The 17,042-nt window shown below is 47.5% G+C and overlaps 1 protein-coding gene across 1 annotated transcript in view; it reads right to left on the reverse strand.

The window, feature by feature from the left end:
• Positions 1-17,042, reverse strand: part of CLCN1 (chloride voltage-gated channel 1) — a 107,383-nt gene that overhangs the window by 48,731 nt on the left and 41,610 nt on the right. Inside the window, exons 6-7 of the mRNA XM_065417202.1 lie at positions 2,057-2,210; positions 175-306 (exon numbers count right to left, since the gene is read on the reverse strand). Coding sequence (XP_065273274.1) covers positions 175-306; positions 2,057-2,210 — 286 coding nt within the window. The remainder of the gene's footprint in view (positions 1-174; positions 307-2,056; positions 2,211-17,042) is intronic.

Raw genomic sequence — 17,042 nt, forward strand, 5'->3', positions numbered from 1 at the left:
TGACAAACTAGGGGATATTCTGCCCTGGGAGTTAGTACTGACCCTAATGTCCCAGCATGGCACTATGGGGCAATGTGCTGCAGGGAGTTGGTGCTGAACATGGGATATTAGGCATAGAAGTGAATTGTTCATGTGATTTATGAGTCAGTTTCATAACACCTGAATGGGACCCACCCTGCAGGCTCTTGGCGCTGGCATAATCCATTCCCCAGCTCACCAGCGCCATGACCAGACCCAACAGAACCAGGAATATCCAGTCTTCTCCAAGCTTCTTGGTAACATATTTCTGAATGTGTCTAGCACAGTCTGTGGATGAGAAAGAGGCTTGAGGCAAGAGGTTAAGCCAGGGAGGGTCAAGAAATATTGAGGAAGCCCCCTGTCTGTCTCTTCTTTCCCTTATTGAGTATGGCAAGATAGCAGTGTGACATTCTATACCTTGGGGGAGCACCCTGTAACCCCCATATTCCTCATTTATATATAATTGTGATCTTGCATATAAAGCAAGCCATGTGAGGTATCAGGGGAAAGGTTATAATCTGCTGAAAGTCATTTTTTCTATCCATATATGTATATCATTAATGCCTATGAAGTTGTGAGATTGTGTTGTATGGTTGTCACTAAAACATGCTGTAAGTTGGGGAATCAGCCAGATATTGGCTCCCCAGAGGCAACAGCAAGGAAAGTAACCAATTTCCGGGTGAGATGTCAAACAACGCATCAACAACCATTGTCCAGCAAGGGAGCTACAATGCAATGACTCACCTGCATGAGGCCACACCAGGGGAATTGCTCAACCTTGCCTGGAGACTCAGCAATGCCCCCAGACATGCCTGGACTTGTGCTCCCCAAGCACATGGGACTGAGAGTATAAAACAGAACTCAGTGGCCACATGCTGGGCCTTTCCCCTGCCCCCACCTATCCTGCAAGCAACAAGGACACCAACTGCGGGGACTGGCCCAGATTTCAAGGGTGAAATCTGTATACTAGGGACTGCAATATCCAGTGGGGTGAGAAAAACTGCTTAATCTATATGTTGCCCAGTCTAATAGGGTTGAAAGTTTAGACTGCGTGCTTATATTTTATTTCTTTTAGTAACTAACTGTGACTTTCTGCCTATCACTTAATAGCACTTAAAATGTATCTTTTGTAGTCAATAAATTTGTTTAATTGTTTATCTTTACCAGCGAGTTTGTATGAAGTGTGTGGTAAATCTGCTCAGGTTTCACAAAGGCTGGTGTATATCCACTTTCCATTGATGAAGTGGTGAACCAATTAATAAATCAGCATTGCTCGTCTTGAGCAGTGCAAGACAGTATATTCCTGGGGTATAGTGCTGGGAGCTGGGGGGATTTGGCTCTGGTGCCTTTCTCTGTGTGATTCATGAGTGGCTCTGGGAGCATTCATGCAATATAGCTGGGTGTGGGGCTCCACATGCTGTTGTGCTGAGTGATCACAGCGCCTGGCAGGACTTGCTGTTGGTTGCTAGCAAGGCATTGTGAGAGATAGCCCAGGCTGGAGAGAGTTCAGGGGGCACAGTGGTCCCACAGTTCCCAGGCTGCACCCTGGGGATCCCATCACAAGCAGCTCCTCTGGAAACATCATGTTTGAGTGCTGAAGGACTTGGCACCTATCTCTCGCTATACAGTACTGCAAAGTCCTCTGCAGTATGGGCAGGATGGGGAGTTTAACCTCTTGTGCACTGGAAGGAGAGATCTCCTCAAATGAACCCACAAGTGTGAGAAAGGCCTCTCCATCCTGGACAGGAGATCTGTAACCTACTGTGTGATGGAATGAGAGACTGCTTTGAGAAAAACTATCCCTTGCTGTCACACATATTCCTGGGGGGAAAGTGGGAAAGGAAATTTAGCCTCTGCTAGGTTCTCCTCTTCCACCCAGTGGGACTTCTTCCTCCTTCTTCTGGAACAAGGCTCACTTGTCCCCCTTTTGCCCCACTTGAATTCCATCCCTCTGCACTTCCAGCTTGAACAGTGGCAGTCTGTCCATCTTTTGGTAATAAAGTGAGCCTGTCTGTCCAGTGGGGCTGAGTGGTCCTACCTTGGTATTTGGAGTACCGCTCCTCTTTGACCTCTGTCTGGCTGTCCCGTTTCTGGGGGCTCTGGCTGTTCCCTCGGGTCTCTTTCTCACTCAGTAGTTTTGCCGCTTCCTTCTGTGCAAAGTCAGAGAGCTGGTCTGTGTACTGCCCATAGAGCTAGAGGAGCCGGCAGAGGGAAAGATGAGAGGGGAAAAGCAGGGTTAATATCCCAATTCACAGACAGACAAAGAGACAGCTCCACAGATGGACAGAGAGTTCCACAGACAGTCAGATGCACAGAGCCAAGCAAACCCAAACAGAGAAGACAGAAACACAGGAAGACCCAGACAGACAGAATTTGTCTCACTGTCCTTCTCCTCTGCTGGTCCCTAACTATTGGGAGGAAACGAGTTCACACCCACAGTAACTGATCCATTGTTCCCTGCCTACAATCTCTCCCCATCATCTCCAGCCACTTATGACTGGGCGTGATCTCTGTGAGCAGCTCCCCTCCACACCAAACGTGGTCTGGGATTGTGGGTGGCATGAATACTACATACTCCATGTGACTGATCTTCCCTCAAACATGTCTGTCTCTTCTCACCATATTGCTGGGGCCAGGCCACAATCCAGTGCCTACTCCGGGGCTACAGACTCCCAACAACTTCCATTCCTAGCAAGGACCAGCAGGCTCATGTAGAGCAGAATGGGGCTTTTGCTGACTGTCCCATCCTCCCTCCAAATTGTGCAAGAATTGATTTTGTGATCGTTAAACCACCAGTGATAGTTCAAGCTCAGCTTGAATCTCTCAATTGTGACAAACCATCATTCTCCATTGCCTGGACTTAACTATAGTATCAAAGCTGCATTTTCCCTACTGTGGTTTAAAATGTGGCCTTGCTTTAAAAAGCATCTCCATATAAATGCCATGAGAGGGCTACGTGTTTATCATTTCTCAGATCAAACATATGCAGTTTACTAGTAAAAAACCATTTTCACCTGCTGCCAACTTTGCACATTCAGCCTGGTATTTGAGAGTCAAGCTGGGCTCCTTCCCTCTTCATAAACCATAATAAAGGTTCTGCTACACAAATTATGTCCTCACTGACACCTGTGCAACCGCATTGTCTTCAAAGTGTAGTCTTATTTGTGCCTGTAAACTGCCCCCCACCATCCCCCGAAAGGTACAGGTGTCACAGAGATCCTAATTTGACCTTTATTATGTTGATGTTGTGCATAGAATCTCTATGGATAGTAATTTCATGATCTAATAAGAATATAAACGTAGGGATCTATTATCGACCACCTGACCAGGACAGTGATAGTGACAATGAAATGCTAAGGGAGATTAGAGAGGCTATCAAAATAAAGAACTCAATAATAGTGGGGGATTTCAATTATCCCCATATTGACTGGGTACATGTCACCTCAGGATGAAATGCAGAGACAAAATTTCTTGATACTTGAAATGACTGCTTCTTGGAGCAGCTGGTACAGGAACCCACAAGGGGAGAGGCAATTCTCAATTTAGTCCAGAGTGGAGCGCAGGATCTTGTCCAAGAGGTAACTATAACAGGACTGCTTGGAAATAGTCAGGGCCGCCCAGAGGATTCAGGGGGCCTGGGGCAAAGCAATTTCAGGGGCCCCTTCCATAAAAAAAAGTTGCAATACTATAGAATACTATATTCTCATGGGGGCCCCTGTGGGGCCCGAGGCCTGGGGCAAATTGCCCCACTTGCGCCCCCCCCCCCCCCGGGCGGCCCTGGAAATAGTGACCATAATATAATAACATTTAACATTCCTGTGGTGGGAAGAACACCTCAACAGCCCAACACTGTGGCATTTAATTTCAGAAAGGGGAACTATGCAAAAATGAGGGGGTTAGTTAAACAGGAATTAAAAGGTACAGTGACTAGAGTGAAATCCCTGTAAGCTGCATGGACACTTTTCAAAGACACCATAATAGAGGCCCAACTTAAATGTATACCCCAAATTAAAAAACACAGTAAAACAACTAAAAAAGAGCCACCGTGGCTTAACAACCATGTAAAAGAAGCAGTGAGAGATAAAAAGGCATCTTTTAAAAAGTGGAAGTCTAATCCTAGTGAGGTAAATAGAAAGGAGCATAAACACTGCCAAATTAAGTGTAAAAATGTAATAAGAAATGCCAAAAAGGAGTTTGAAGAACAGCTAGCCAAAAACTCAAAAGGTAATAACAAAATGTTTTTTAAGTACATCAGAAGCAGGAAGCCTGCTAAACAACCAGTGGGGCCCCTGGACGATCGAGATACAAAAGGAGCACTTAAAGACGATAAAGTTATTGCGGAGAAACTAAATGAATTCTTTGCTTGAGTCTTTACGGCTGAGGATGTTAGGGAGATTCCCAAACTTAACCTAGGTGACAAATCTGAGGAATTGTCACAGATTGAAGTGTCACTAGAGGAGGTTTTGGAATTAATTGATAAACTTAACATTAACAAGTCACCAGGACCAGATGGCATTCACCCAAGAGTTCTGAAAGAACTCAAATGTGAAATTGTGGAACTATTAACTATGGTTTGTAACCTGTCCTTTAAATCGACTTCTGTACCCAATGATTGGAAGATAGCTAATGTAACGCCAATATTTAAAAAGGGCTCTAGAGGTGATCACGGCAATTACAGACCAGTAAGTCTAACATCAGTGCCAGGCAAATTAGTTGAAACAATAGTAAAGAATAAAATTGTCAGACACATAGAAGAACATAACTTGTTGGGCAAAAGTCAACATGGTTTCTGTAAAAGGAAATCATGTCTTACTAATCTATTAGAGTTCTTTGAAGGGATCAACAAACATGTGGACAAGGGGGATCCAGTGGACATAGTGTACTTAGATTTCCAGAAAGCCTTTGACAAGGTCCCTCACCAAAGGCTCTTACGTAAATTAAGTTGTCATGGGATAAGAGGGAAGATCCTTTCATGGATTGAGAACTTGTTAAAAGACAGGGAACAAGGGTAGGAATAAATGGTAAATTTTCAGAATGGAGAGTGGTGTTCCCCAAGGGTCAATCCTAGGACCAATCCTATTCAACTTATTCATAAATGATCTGGAGAAAGAGGTAAACAGTGAGGTGGCAAAGTTTGCAGATGATACTAAACTGCTCAAGATAGTTAAGACCAAAGCAGACTGTGAAGAACTTCAAAAAGATCTCACAAAACTAAGTTATTGGGCAACAAAATGGCAAATGAAATTTAATGTGGATAAATGTAAAGTAATGCACATTGGAAAAAATAACCCCAACTATACATACAATATGATGGGGGCTAATTTAGCTACAACTAATCAGGAAAGAGATCTTGGAGTCATGGTGGATAGTTCTCTGAAGACGTTCACGCAGTGTGCAGTGGCAGAGAATATCTTATTGCCTTTATATAAATCCATGGTATGCCCATATCTTGAATACTGCATAAAGATGTGGTCTCCTCATCTCAAAAAAGATATACTGGCATTAGAAAAAGTTCAGAAAAGGGCAACTAAAATGATTAGGGGTTTGGAACGGGTCCCATATGAGGAGAGATTAAAGAGGCTAGGACTTTTCAGCTTGGAAAAGAGGAGACTAAGGGGGAATATGAGAGATGTATATAAAATCATGAGTGGTGTGGAGAAAGTGAATAAGGAAAAGTTATTTACTTGTTCCCATAATATAAGAACTAGGGGCCACCAAATGAAATTAATGGGCAGCAGGTTTAAAACAAATAATAGGAAGTTCTTCTTCACACAGCACACAGTCAACCTGTGGAACTCCTTGCCTGAGGAGGTTGTGAAGGCTAGGACTATAACAGGGTTTAAAAGAGAACTAGATAAATTCATGGAGGTTAAGTCCATTAATGGCTATGAGCCAGGATGGGTAAGGAATGGTGTCCCTAGCCTCTGTTTGTCAGAGGGTGGAGATGGATGGCAGGAGAGAGATCACTTGATCTTTACCTGTTAGGTTCACTCCCTCTGGGGCACCTGGCATTGGCCACTGTCGGTAGACAGGATACTGGGCTGGATGGACCTTTGGTCTGACCCAGTATGGCCATTCTTATGTTCTTATGCAGCATGAAAAGACCCCATTTTGACCCTCACATCTCAGAAGGATTTTGTGATGCTGCTTTTAAAAAGAAAACTCTTTTACTTGTAAATGGAGTACAGTTGATCTGGAATCACTGAGATGGTAAATACTAAGGATATGTTTACACTTTGAGCTTGAAGGTGTAATTAGCAGCTTAAGTAGACATACCTGCACTAGCTCTGACTGAGCTAGGGTGCTAAAAATAGAAGTGCAGATTCAGTGGTGGGAGGGGCTAGCTGCCCAGAGTATGTGCCTTGCATTTTGGACGGGATCATACTTGTGGCAGCTTGCCATTTGCACCACCCTGACTACTTCTATTCTCAACGCACTAGCTCAATCAGAGCCATTGCAGGAATGTCTACTCAAGCTGGGAATCACTAGGGTGACCAGATGTCCCGTATTTAAGCCCTCCTGCAGGTGTCCTGACTTTTTCTTTAAAATGGGCAAATTGACCCATATTTTCTGTCTCCCCCCCTCATCGGTACTGGCGGGTCCTGCTGCTGGCTGGATCCCTGCTCGCCAGCCACCAGCCCACCAGCAGTGAGTGGGAAGGGGGTCCAGTGGCTGACAATGGGGGTGGGTGTGTAAGGCTGGTGACAGAGCAAAGATGCAGTGTGCGGGGCCAGCTGCTCCCCCTGCTGATCCGTCAGAACCCCCTGCTGCGTGCTGGCTTTCAGCCAGCAGGGCCCGCCCTGCATCCCATTTCTGGCCAGCACTTGCTGTGCATTGCGAGCTGTGGTGGTTGGTGAGTGCGGGCAAGCACCAGGCGGCGGCCGGTTACGTGTCGCCTCTGCTGCCCACCCATTGGCCCTTTATGTGCTCCCACTCTCACTGTCCTCTCCCTGCTTTGCCCCTTCGCCCCCTAAGCTCCCGGCAGGGCACGTCTGCTCCCAGCACTGTGCGGAGAACCAGCCCCTGGTCGGAGCGCTCAGCTCACCACAGCCTGGCCGTCAGGCTCCTTCCTTCTCCCACTACCCATACGCAAAGTACGCAGCTGCATAGGGCACCAAAAAATTTGGGGCACCATATTTCCTGGTGCCCTGCGCAGCTGCATGCTGCTTCAACCCCTGCTCCGCTTCTTCCCTGGCCCCCGCCCCTGCTCTGCCCCAGCCCCGCCTCTTCCCACCCCTGCTCCGCCCCAGCGCTGCCCCCACTCCCCTGAGGACTGCAGTAGGGGTCGGGCCTGCACTCACTGGCAGCGGTCAGTGGAGCAACCTCCACTGCCAAAGCCCCGCATAGCACTAGCACTCTCTGCCCCTCAGCTAAGCTCTGGACAGCGGCGTATTATCTCCTAGGCCAACAAGGCCTAGGCCTAGGGCAGCAAATTTGCAGGGGCGGCAAATTTAAAATAGCAGCCCAGCATTTTTATAATCGCGGCATCGCACGCCACGATTCTACCAATCATGATAGCGCGTATTGAAACCACCAATGACGGCGCGACAGAGACGCCATTTAGTAAACAACATACCCAGGACTGGAGTCGCGACAATCCTAAGTGTTAATTAACAATATGACCGGAAGGAAGAAATTAAGCGGTGCTCAGTTTAAAAAAAATGCTATACAGAAGAAAGAAAGGGAAAATGAAATGATAGCAAAAATGCGCAAAATTGATTCCTTTGTTGTATCAGTTAGTGCCGACAGTGAGACAGAAAAAAAAGTTGAAAGAAGTAGTGAAGTAAAAAGTGAAAATATTGGTGTTGATATTGAAAATATTGATGTGTATAAAGTACATATTAAAACTAATGAAGAAATTCCGGCTGCGGTTAGTGTTGAAGAAAATGTTACAAATACTATCGTATCAGAGACTACCCGGGAATCATGTTGCTCTGGATATCTTTGACAATACTGCAGAGATTTACGAATCACATCAATCAGAAATTCAATCTGACATTGGAATATCTACCATAAGTGACGACCCGGCCCAATGGATATTGAATGATCCTACAATTGAGTATTTATCAACGCATGGTATTAAACAAAATATCGATAGTGATTTTACTAACTCAAAAAGACAATATACTGATAAAATGCGTGTTCTAACAAAAAATGTGTTTGAACGACATCTTTTAAACGGTGAAGTAAAGCCACGGCAATATCTTGTATATTCGGAGAGCAAAGGAGCCGTGTTTTGTGCCCCATGTCGATTATTCGGAGGGATCTCTAGTCTGGCGACGAGTGGATACCATGACTGGAAAAACATATCAGCTCGACTACGTGAACATGAAAATTCGACTGAACATAAAACGTGTGTACTGACAATGGTGAAGAGAGGCGAGATATCCGGAAGAATTGATATGAATTTAAAATTTCAAATGGAAGAAGCCATTATGTATTGGAGAAATGTGTTGAAGAGGATTGTAGCAGTGGTAAAGAAACTTTCAAGCAGAGGACTTGCATTTAGAGGTAAGGTGGAAAAATTTGGATCACCTTATAATGGCAATTACATGATGGCCCTTGAGCTTGTCACAGAATTCGACCTATTTTTAGCAAGTCACATTGCACGTTATGGAAATGAAGGTCGAGGTAACGTACTTATCTTTCATCCTATACATGTAATGAATTTATAACATTGATGGCTTCAAATGTGATCTCAAATATTATTAAAGAAGTAAAAGAAGCCAAATATTTCTCGATAAGCGTTGACTCAACTCCCGACATATATCATGTTGATCAATTGGCTTTTATACTGAGATATGTAAACGATGATGGCATACCAGTAGAGAGGTTTCTTTGTTTTTTACCAAATACTGGCCACAAATCAGAACAGTTAGCTGATGCTGTACTTTCAACTTTGAATTGTTATGGATTAGATATCGCAAACTGCCGTGGCCAATCGTACAACAATGCCACTAACATGTCTGGTGTATATAGCGGGTTGCAAGCAAGAATTAAGAATATAAACCCTTATGCTCTGTATGTGCCTTGCTCTGCGCATTCTTTAAATCTGGTTGGAGTATGTACAGCAGAAAGTTGTCAAGAAGCATGTTCATTTTTCTCAAATGTCCAACATCTTTATTCATTTTTTTCTGCCTCTACTCACCGGTGGGAGATTTTACTATCTAATTTGAAGCCAGGCAGTAAAGTAATAAAAAGCTTTCTGAGACTTGCTGGTCATCTCGAGTGGAAGCTTGTCATAATTTGAGTGAAAACTGGAATGCTATAATTAAAGCCCTAAATACAATAAAGGAAGATGCTACTGAGAAACCTGTTACACGTAATGAACTGCAGGCCTGCAGCAAAAACTCAATCAACTTGAGGCAGCTTTTTTGGCTGTATTTTGGAGCTCACTCGTGGAAAGATTTCATATAACTAGCCAAAAACTGCAAAATGTTTATATTGATATACGGACAGTTGTAGAACTCTACAACTCACTAATAGGATACATTAACTCTATACGGGACTTGTTTGATATGTATGAAGAGAAAGCCAAAGAAAAATCTGAAATTGAAGACTACGATTTTGACACAAAGCGAAAAAGAAAGCGTAAACTGCAAGCTGAGGAGACACGCAAAGTTGAAGTGGAAATGTGTGGTAGAGATAAATTTAAAGTAGATACCTTTTTAACAATACTAGACCTTGTATGTTCCGAATTGAAACGCAGAAGTAATGCGTATCAAGAAATGTATGGAACATTTCAGTTTCTCTCTAACATTACCAATACTTCAACAGCAGATATAACAGTTCATGCTAAAAAATTACAGCTATGCTACCAAGGAGATTTAGAAGAATCATTCGTGAATGAGTGTCTACATTTTCGATTGTATTTGGAAGGTGTCGAAATTCCTGAAAATGAAAAGAAGTCAATTATAAGATATTGCAGCCTTCTTCGAAATCGAAACATTCATTCAGTATATCCAAATCTTGATATTGCCTTCCGAATGTTCATTTGCACACCTGCTACAAACTGTTCAGTGGAATGATCATTTTCGGCATTAAAAAGGGTGAAAAACTATTTGAGGGCTAATCTCAGTGAAGAAAAATTAAACTCCCTTTCTCTCCTGACAATTGAAAAGGATCTAACAACTTCTCTGGATTATACAGAATTAATTAATAAGTTTGCCGCTCAAAGGTGTAGGCGTAAACAAATGTAATTACTTACTACTCAAATACTTTTATTTCTTTCATTGTATCTACATAAAATAAAAAATAAATATTTGATATAAAACCGGACCCCTGCTTGAACGCGGCGTTTTGGATCCATGCGCGGTCCCACGCTATAACCGAAACCGCGCTATACAGACTAAAACTAAAAAAACTAAAACAAGTTCATATGGGGCCAGCCACCGGGGGCGGCAATTATTTCAGGGCCTAGGGGCGGCAAAATCATTAATCCACCACTGGCTCTGGAGTTGTGGTGTTGGGGGAAACGATTTCCAGCCTGTTCCTGCCCTGAACCTGCAGGCTCCACAGCACCCCCCGGGGCAGGGGCTTAGCACCCTCTTCACCTGCCTCCCCCCACCCTGGGTCCTGCCCCCCGGCAGCGCGGGGCTGCTCTGACCCCTAGGTACCCTCCCCTGCTGAGCCACCTCTCTGGCTGGTTCGTTGAAGCCCCTGCAGTCAGGTTCCCTGGGCCCTGGGTAGGGTGACCAGATGAGAGGAAGAAAATATCGGGACGCCGGCGGAGCAAAAAAAAAAATTTTTCTTTAAAGCGGAGTGCCGCCGGCGGAGCAAAAAAAAAACCCAGAGTGCGAAATATCGGGCCAAAACTTGGGTTGGGACATGGGACAAACGCCTAAATATCAGGACAGTCCCGATTATATCAGGACTTCTGGTCACCCTAGCCCTGGTGCACAATATGTCCTTAGGGCTTACCCCCTTCCTACCCGCGCGGGAGCTGGGGGACAGGAGGTGGCTGGGTTATGTCGGTGCCCAGCAGCAGCCTGGAGGTATTAGCTGCCTTTCAACACTGTGCAGGCAGGAAGGGACAAGCTGCTTCCAGCTGGGGGCTGGGGGGGAGAAGAAGAAGAGATGAGCTCTGCAAAGACATAGCCAGGTCATCCCTTCCTCCCCTCCTCCTCCGCTGCAGCTGGAAGCAGCTGCTGTCCCTTCCCTCCTGCACAGTGCCAAAAGCAGCAGAGTCCTGTGGCACCTTATAGACTAACAGACGTATTGGAGCATGAGCTTTCGTGGGTGAATACCCACTTTGTCGGATGCATGTCTGCCAAAAGGTGCCAAAAGGTTGCTGCTGGCCACATTGTGGTGTGAACCCTGGCAGAAATCTTGGGGGGTGGGGGTGGGCCTGTGACCCTGCATGCCCCCCGCCCCCATGTGTTGCCTTGGCAAGACGTGGCACCACGTACCGGGAAAGCATTGTCTCATTCTGTAAAGCCCATGGGGGTATTGTTGTGAGCTTAATAATAGTAATAATACAGTGTAAAGGTGTATACATCCTCAGATCCCTCTCCAGGGCGGCCTGACTCCCCCGTCAAAAGTCTTTAGTGTTCCCACTCCTGCTCACATCACACTCCTTGTCCCTATGCCCCAGCTGTGGATCCACTGCACCTCATGGGGCTGACTAGTGTGACCCTGCTTCCTCTATTAGAAGAGATGGGCCAAATTCAGATCTCGTGCAAAGCAGTTGGTTTCACTGAAAGAGCACACACTTACACCAGGACTGAATTTAGCCCTCTGTATTTAGTCTGCACACATACCCCTTTCAGGTGCTATTACTTCTGCAAATCCCATAAGCTAAACTGGGCTATGCCTGGTAATAGTTGGAGGAGAGACCTTCTGAAAAGGCCAGGTGCTGCATAGAGTGGTGTGGGTAACTCAAATAAGCCAGCGGATATAGAGAGACGTACAGTATGGTATAATCAAATGTGAAATTTCTTCTGGTTACAGACACTCCCTGGAATTGGTGCAGATGTAAGGGGACTGTTTTCCCCTTACTAAAACTCAGTGGGGGTGTTTTGGTTGGCTAGCTCCCAGTACCAAAAGGAAGGGGAAGGGTCGATGGGAAATCAGGACCCTGAGACTGACAGTCCCCAGAATCAATGGGGAGAGGCCAGTGCTCCAGGTCAGCCTGATTGACAGGGCGGACAGGCTAATTAGGGAGTCAGGAGGCCAGGGGGGTCCCGTCCTCTGTGTGAGCTGGAATTGCCTGGGTCAGACAGAGTGGGGCTGAGCTAAGTAGAAAGCAGGGGCCCGAGCTAAGCCGGGGAGCAGAGCTGTGCCAGAGCCAGAGGAGTCAGAAAAGCAGCCCAGGAAGCAGGTCAGTGCTGGGAGCAGAGTGACAGAAGCAGCCCAGAGAGCAGACCTGTCCTGGGAGCAGAGCTGTAGCAACCAGAGCCAGAGGGGCCAGAGAAGCAGCCCAGGGAGCTGGAGGCAGGGCAGCAGCAGCCGTGCTGAGACAGAGTGGTGGAGCTGGAGCTGAGGCAGAGTGGTGGAGCTAAAGCTGGAGCTAGAGCTGGAGCAGTCGGAGCCAGGTGCGGTGAGCAGCTGGGGAGAGCGAGGGCCCAGTGCAGGAAGATGCCCCCAGCCAAGACGCCTTGCGGGCCAGACTTGGAGGGTGATCGTAACCTGACAGGGCGGGGGCAATGCTGGGAAGAAGGGTCCTGCCACCTACAGCCTGAGAGTGTGTGGCCACCGCCAGAGCAAGTGTCTGACCTGCAGCATCCCTGCAGCACAGCCAGGGCCTGAGAAGGAGGTCTGGGACTTGTAAGGAACAAACTGTGAACTTCCCTTACATTCCAGAGACGCTGGTTGTGATGTTCCCGTGCCATAGAGCAGGGTGGCATGTTTTCCTTTAACCTTTCCCATTTTTTCCTTATTTTTTTTAATTGATTGCTGTTTAATAAATTTTATTTGCTTTGAACTGTATGAAATGATCAGTGGGTCAGAGAAGCATCCAGTGCAGAGAGAGCACCCCGGAATGGGAACATCCCAGCCCCTGCCCTAAGTGACCACAACAAGGTTGGGGGTCGAGCCCCCCAGGAATCCTGGACCCAGCCTTGTTGAGGTTACAAGGACTCTGCCCCACAGGAGAGTGGAAGGGGAGCCCTTGAGGTCAAGCAGGCCTCTGGGTAAAGGAAGTGGGAGCGATAACTCAGATCCTTTAGCTAGCCCACTTCACTCGGGTAGTGGATAAGCAAGGAAAGTTCCCCACAATAGCGGGACCATTCCCCCGCTTACATAGATGCCCTCAGGTATTGACATGAAATCCCATGAGTTGCAATGGGGCTTTCATTCACTGTTGCATTGTGATGCCATGAGGACACAGCATTCTCCCCAGGGAGTGGAGGCTGCAGCAGCTGTGGGTGTGCATGGGACTCTTGAAATTATCTTACGACTTTAGTTATCCCACAGGGGACTCATAAACCCTGCGGGTGTCCTGGGAATTTGGGGATAGGTGAAAGCTCCACGCTTCGGTGTAGACATTGCAGGTGCCTAAAGCCAACTCTGCCTGCTTGAATGTGCATTTTTTAAATGGCATTTTAAAAAATGTGTCTGAAGGTGGCAGGGATAGGGGTTTGCTCAGTATTTCAGTCTTTTTTCCACCGCCTGCCAGCCAGCCCTCAATCTCCTCTGAGACCCCCTTCTGTGGGTACCAGATGCAACCACAAGTATCTCCAGCTCTCTTCAGCCGAAGAGAAAGATGTGCTGAGAGATACCATTTGGGGAATCTCTAGGGAATACATACAGGGGGCTGGTGCAGCTCACAGCAGGGTGCTGCCCTCAGGGCTGCCTCATGCATTAGGCAGCCCCGTCACACCTCCTTGCAGCCAGCTGAGATCTCACACATCCAGATGGCTGCAAGTATTGCCTCCAACTGCTCTTCCTGCCAGGGTGGGTGGCTGTGGGACTGCCCTGCAGGCAGCGTGGCAGCCACTCTGCCTTCCCTCTCACAGCTACCCCTGCTGGATTCCAGTGGGGAGGGATACAACAGGCAGAATCAGCAGAGACATGTGAGGCAGACATAGTGCTGTCCTCAGCCACTCCCTCAAACCGCCCTGTCTGAGCACAGGCCTCAGAAACTGAGCACCCACCCAACCTACCACTCTCCAGCACCCAGACCGCTACGCAGCACCCACACACCTCCACACCTCCTCCACCAGAGATGCCTACTTCTGTGTGGCTCCACACCCTATCCCCATCACTGCTTGAAAGTATAAGACTATGTGCAAATTAATTACAAATATGCAAATTAAATAATTTATATAAAATGTCCCACATGGAGCTGCACCAAACTTGGCAGCCATGCCACCTCACAGAGAGAAAGAGCGAGAGCAGGAGGGAGATGGAGAGATCTCTAGGCAGGGACACACCTGAGCTGAGGGAGACGGACCAGCTCAGAACAGCATGACTTCCCCACCCTTTAATGTCCTCAGAGACCAGCTACTCTTAGAAAGTCAGGGGTTACATGGAAACTCCAGAGATCCTGGCTGTGCTCTCTTGTAGGGTATCGGGCTCCAGAGGGAGTAGCTGCCCTCCCTCCTTCTGGGCTCAGCAAGTAGGGTGTGGAGCGATTTGTTTGAGAAGCTGAGAATAGGCGGCTCCTCGTCACATGCCCTTCAATGACCCGATTTTGGCCTGAGGGCTTATTGGAGCTCGTGTTCCCCTGCTGGTGGCATGTCCTGAGGTCTTGGCACTTCACACCTCCCAGAATGTAGCCCTCCTCCCCCTCTCCAGCCCACACACACAAGAGTCCTTTAAGATTTTCTGAGTGCCAGGAGGGGGATGGGCCCTGCTTGGAACAACAGAACCAGACACTTCAGCGGGAGAATCACAGGATATAAAAGAGAGAGACATAAAGCATCATGAGTTACCCTGAGCCCCATACATGACAGTTTGTCCAGCCTCATTTGTAAGTGCCCCAGGAGATGGGGCTTCCATCACGTCCCTTGGGGACTCTCACCAGCCCCAAATGTCCCCCATTTGCTGAAGTTCAGCCATCTCCACTTGTACCAGCCTGAACAATCCCTCTCTAGAGTCTTTGGTGTTTACACTCTGGAGACACTTGTAAGCAGTTATCACGCTCCCCTCACTCAGTCACTGCTTTTCCAAGGTGTTTTCCTGGCTGTCAGAGACTGCCCAGTTCCCCCTGCACACTGTATGGTCCCACACCACCTGCTGGGCATGCTCCTCAGCTAACTACCCTGCTGTTGGAAATGCTCCTTATCCCTCCTCCACCCCAGAAATGCACCTTGTCTGCTGCAACTCTACTGTAGGCCATTCAGGGACAAGAAGGGAACTAGTGGGCGAGGAGTAGAAGCTGAAAGGGCTAAGGAGTGGGGAGGAAGGGTTAGTATGTATCTTGAGTACTTGGAGGGTTTTAGATCATTTCTGTAGTGGGGATGTTGTGTAACTGGAGGACTCAGCATTGTGGGAAGGGGGTTGGGAACTGAGGGAAGGAAACCTGCAGTGGGGCCAGGTTGGGCACTTTTGGGAGGCAGAGGCAGTCTGTACGCTGAGATAGAGCCAAGTCTCTGGACAAGGGAAGAAAGGGACAAGGAGTTAGAACAAGGGATTTCATTCTTACTGCCAGTCTTTTAGGATAAATCCATCTCCCCAGCCATTAACACGAGCAGGAATAATCCACACGAAGCCCTGGTCTACACTACAAGTTTAGGTCGAATTTAGCTGTGTTAGATCGATTTAACCCTGCACCCGTCCACATGACGAAGCCATTTTTGTTGACTTAAAGGGCTCCTAAAATCGATTTCTGTACTCCTCCCCGACGAGGGTATTAGCGCTGAAATCGACCCTGCTGGGTCGAATTTGGGGTAGTGTGGATGCAATTTGACGGTATTGGCTTCCGGGAGCTATCCCAGAGTGCTCCATTGTGACCGCTCTGGACAGCACTCTCAACTCAGATGCACTGGCCAGGTAGACAGGAAAAGCCCCGTGAACTTTTGAATTTCATTTCCTGTTTGGCCACTGTGGCGAGCTGATCAGCACAGGTGACCATGGAGTCCCAGAATCGCAAAAGAGCTCCAGCATGGACCGAACGGGAGGTACTGTGTCTGATCGCTGTATGGGGAGACGAATCCGTGCTATCAGAACTCCGTTCCAAAAGACGAAATGCCGGAATATTTGAAAAAATCTCCAAGGGCATGAAGGACAGAGGCTATAACAGGGACCCGCAGCAGTGCCGCGTGAAACTTAAGGAGCTCAGGCAAGCCTACCAAAGAACCAGAGATGCAAACGGCCGCTCCAGGTCAGAGCCCCAGACATGCCCCTTCTATGATGAGCTGCATGCCATTCTAGGGAGTGCCCCTACAACTACCCCAGCCCTGTGTGTGGACTCCGTCAATGGATTGTCACACAACAGGGATGCAGATTTTGGGGATGAGGAAGATGATGAGGAGGAGGAGGTTGAAGATAGTGCACAGCAAGCAAGCGGAGAAACCGTTTTCCCCGAAGTCCAGGAACTGTTTTTCATCCTGGATCTAGTACCCGCCCAACCCACCCAAGGCGGGCTCCCAGACTTGAAGGCGGAGAAGGGTCCTCTGGTGAGTGTACCTTTGTAAATATAATACATGGTTTAAAAGCAAGCGTGTTTAATGATTAATTTGCCCTGAAGACTTGGGATGCATTGGCGGCCAGTACAGCTACTGGAAAAGTCTGTTAACGTGTATGCGGATGGAGTGGAAATCCTCCAAGAACATCTCAGTGAAGCTCTCCTGGATGTACTCCCAGGGTCACCTGGTTGAACTAGGGGAATTTTATTAAGGGGACATTCAGAGGTGGCCGTTCCTGCTGGGCTGTTTGCATGTGGCTGAACAGAAATCATCCCCGCTGTTAGCCACGCGGTGGGGGGAGGGGTGAAGTGATCATCCCAGAGAATTGTGGGGGGGGGGGGATTAGTTGGGTTTGTGCTGCACATTAACCCGAAAACCGCAGCCCCTCCTTTTAAATGGCCAGCCCATTTTAAATGGCCAACCCAACGGGCGCTTGGTATGGGAAATGAGGGCACT

This window comes from Emys orbicularis, chromosome 1, assembly GCF_028017835.1.
Source record: "Emys orbicularis isolate rEmyOrb1 chromosome 1, rEmyOrb1.hap1, whole genome shotgun sequence".
In the NCBI taxonomy this organism is placed as follows: Eukaryota; Metazoa; Chordata; order Testudines; family Emydidae; genus Emys; species Emys orbicularis.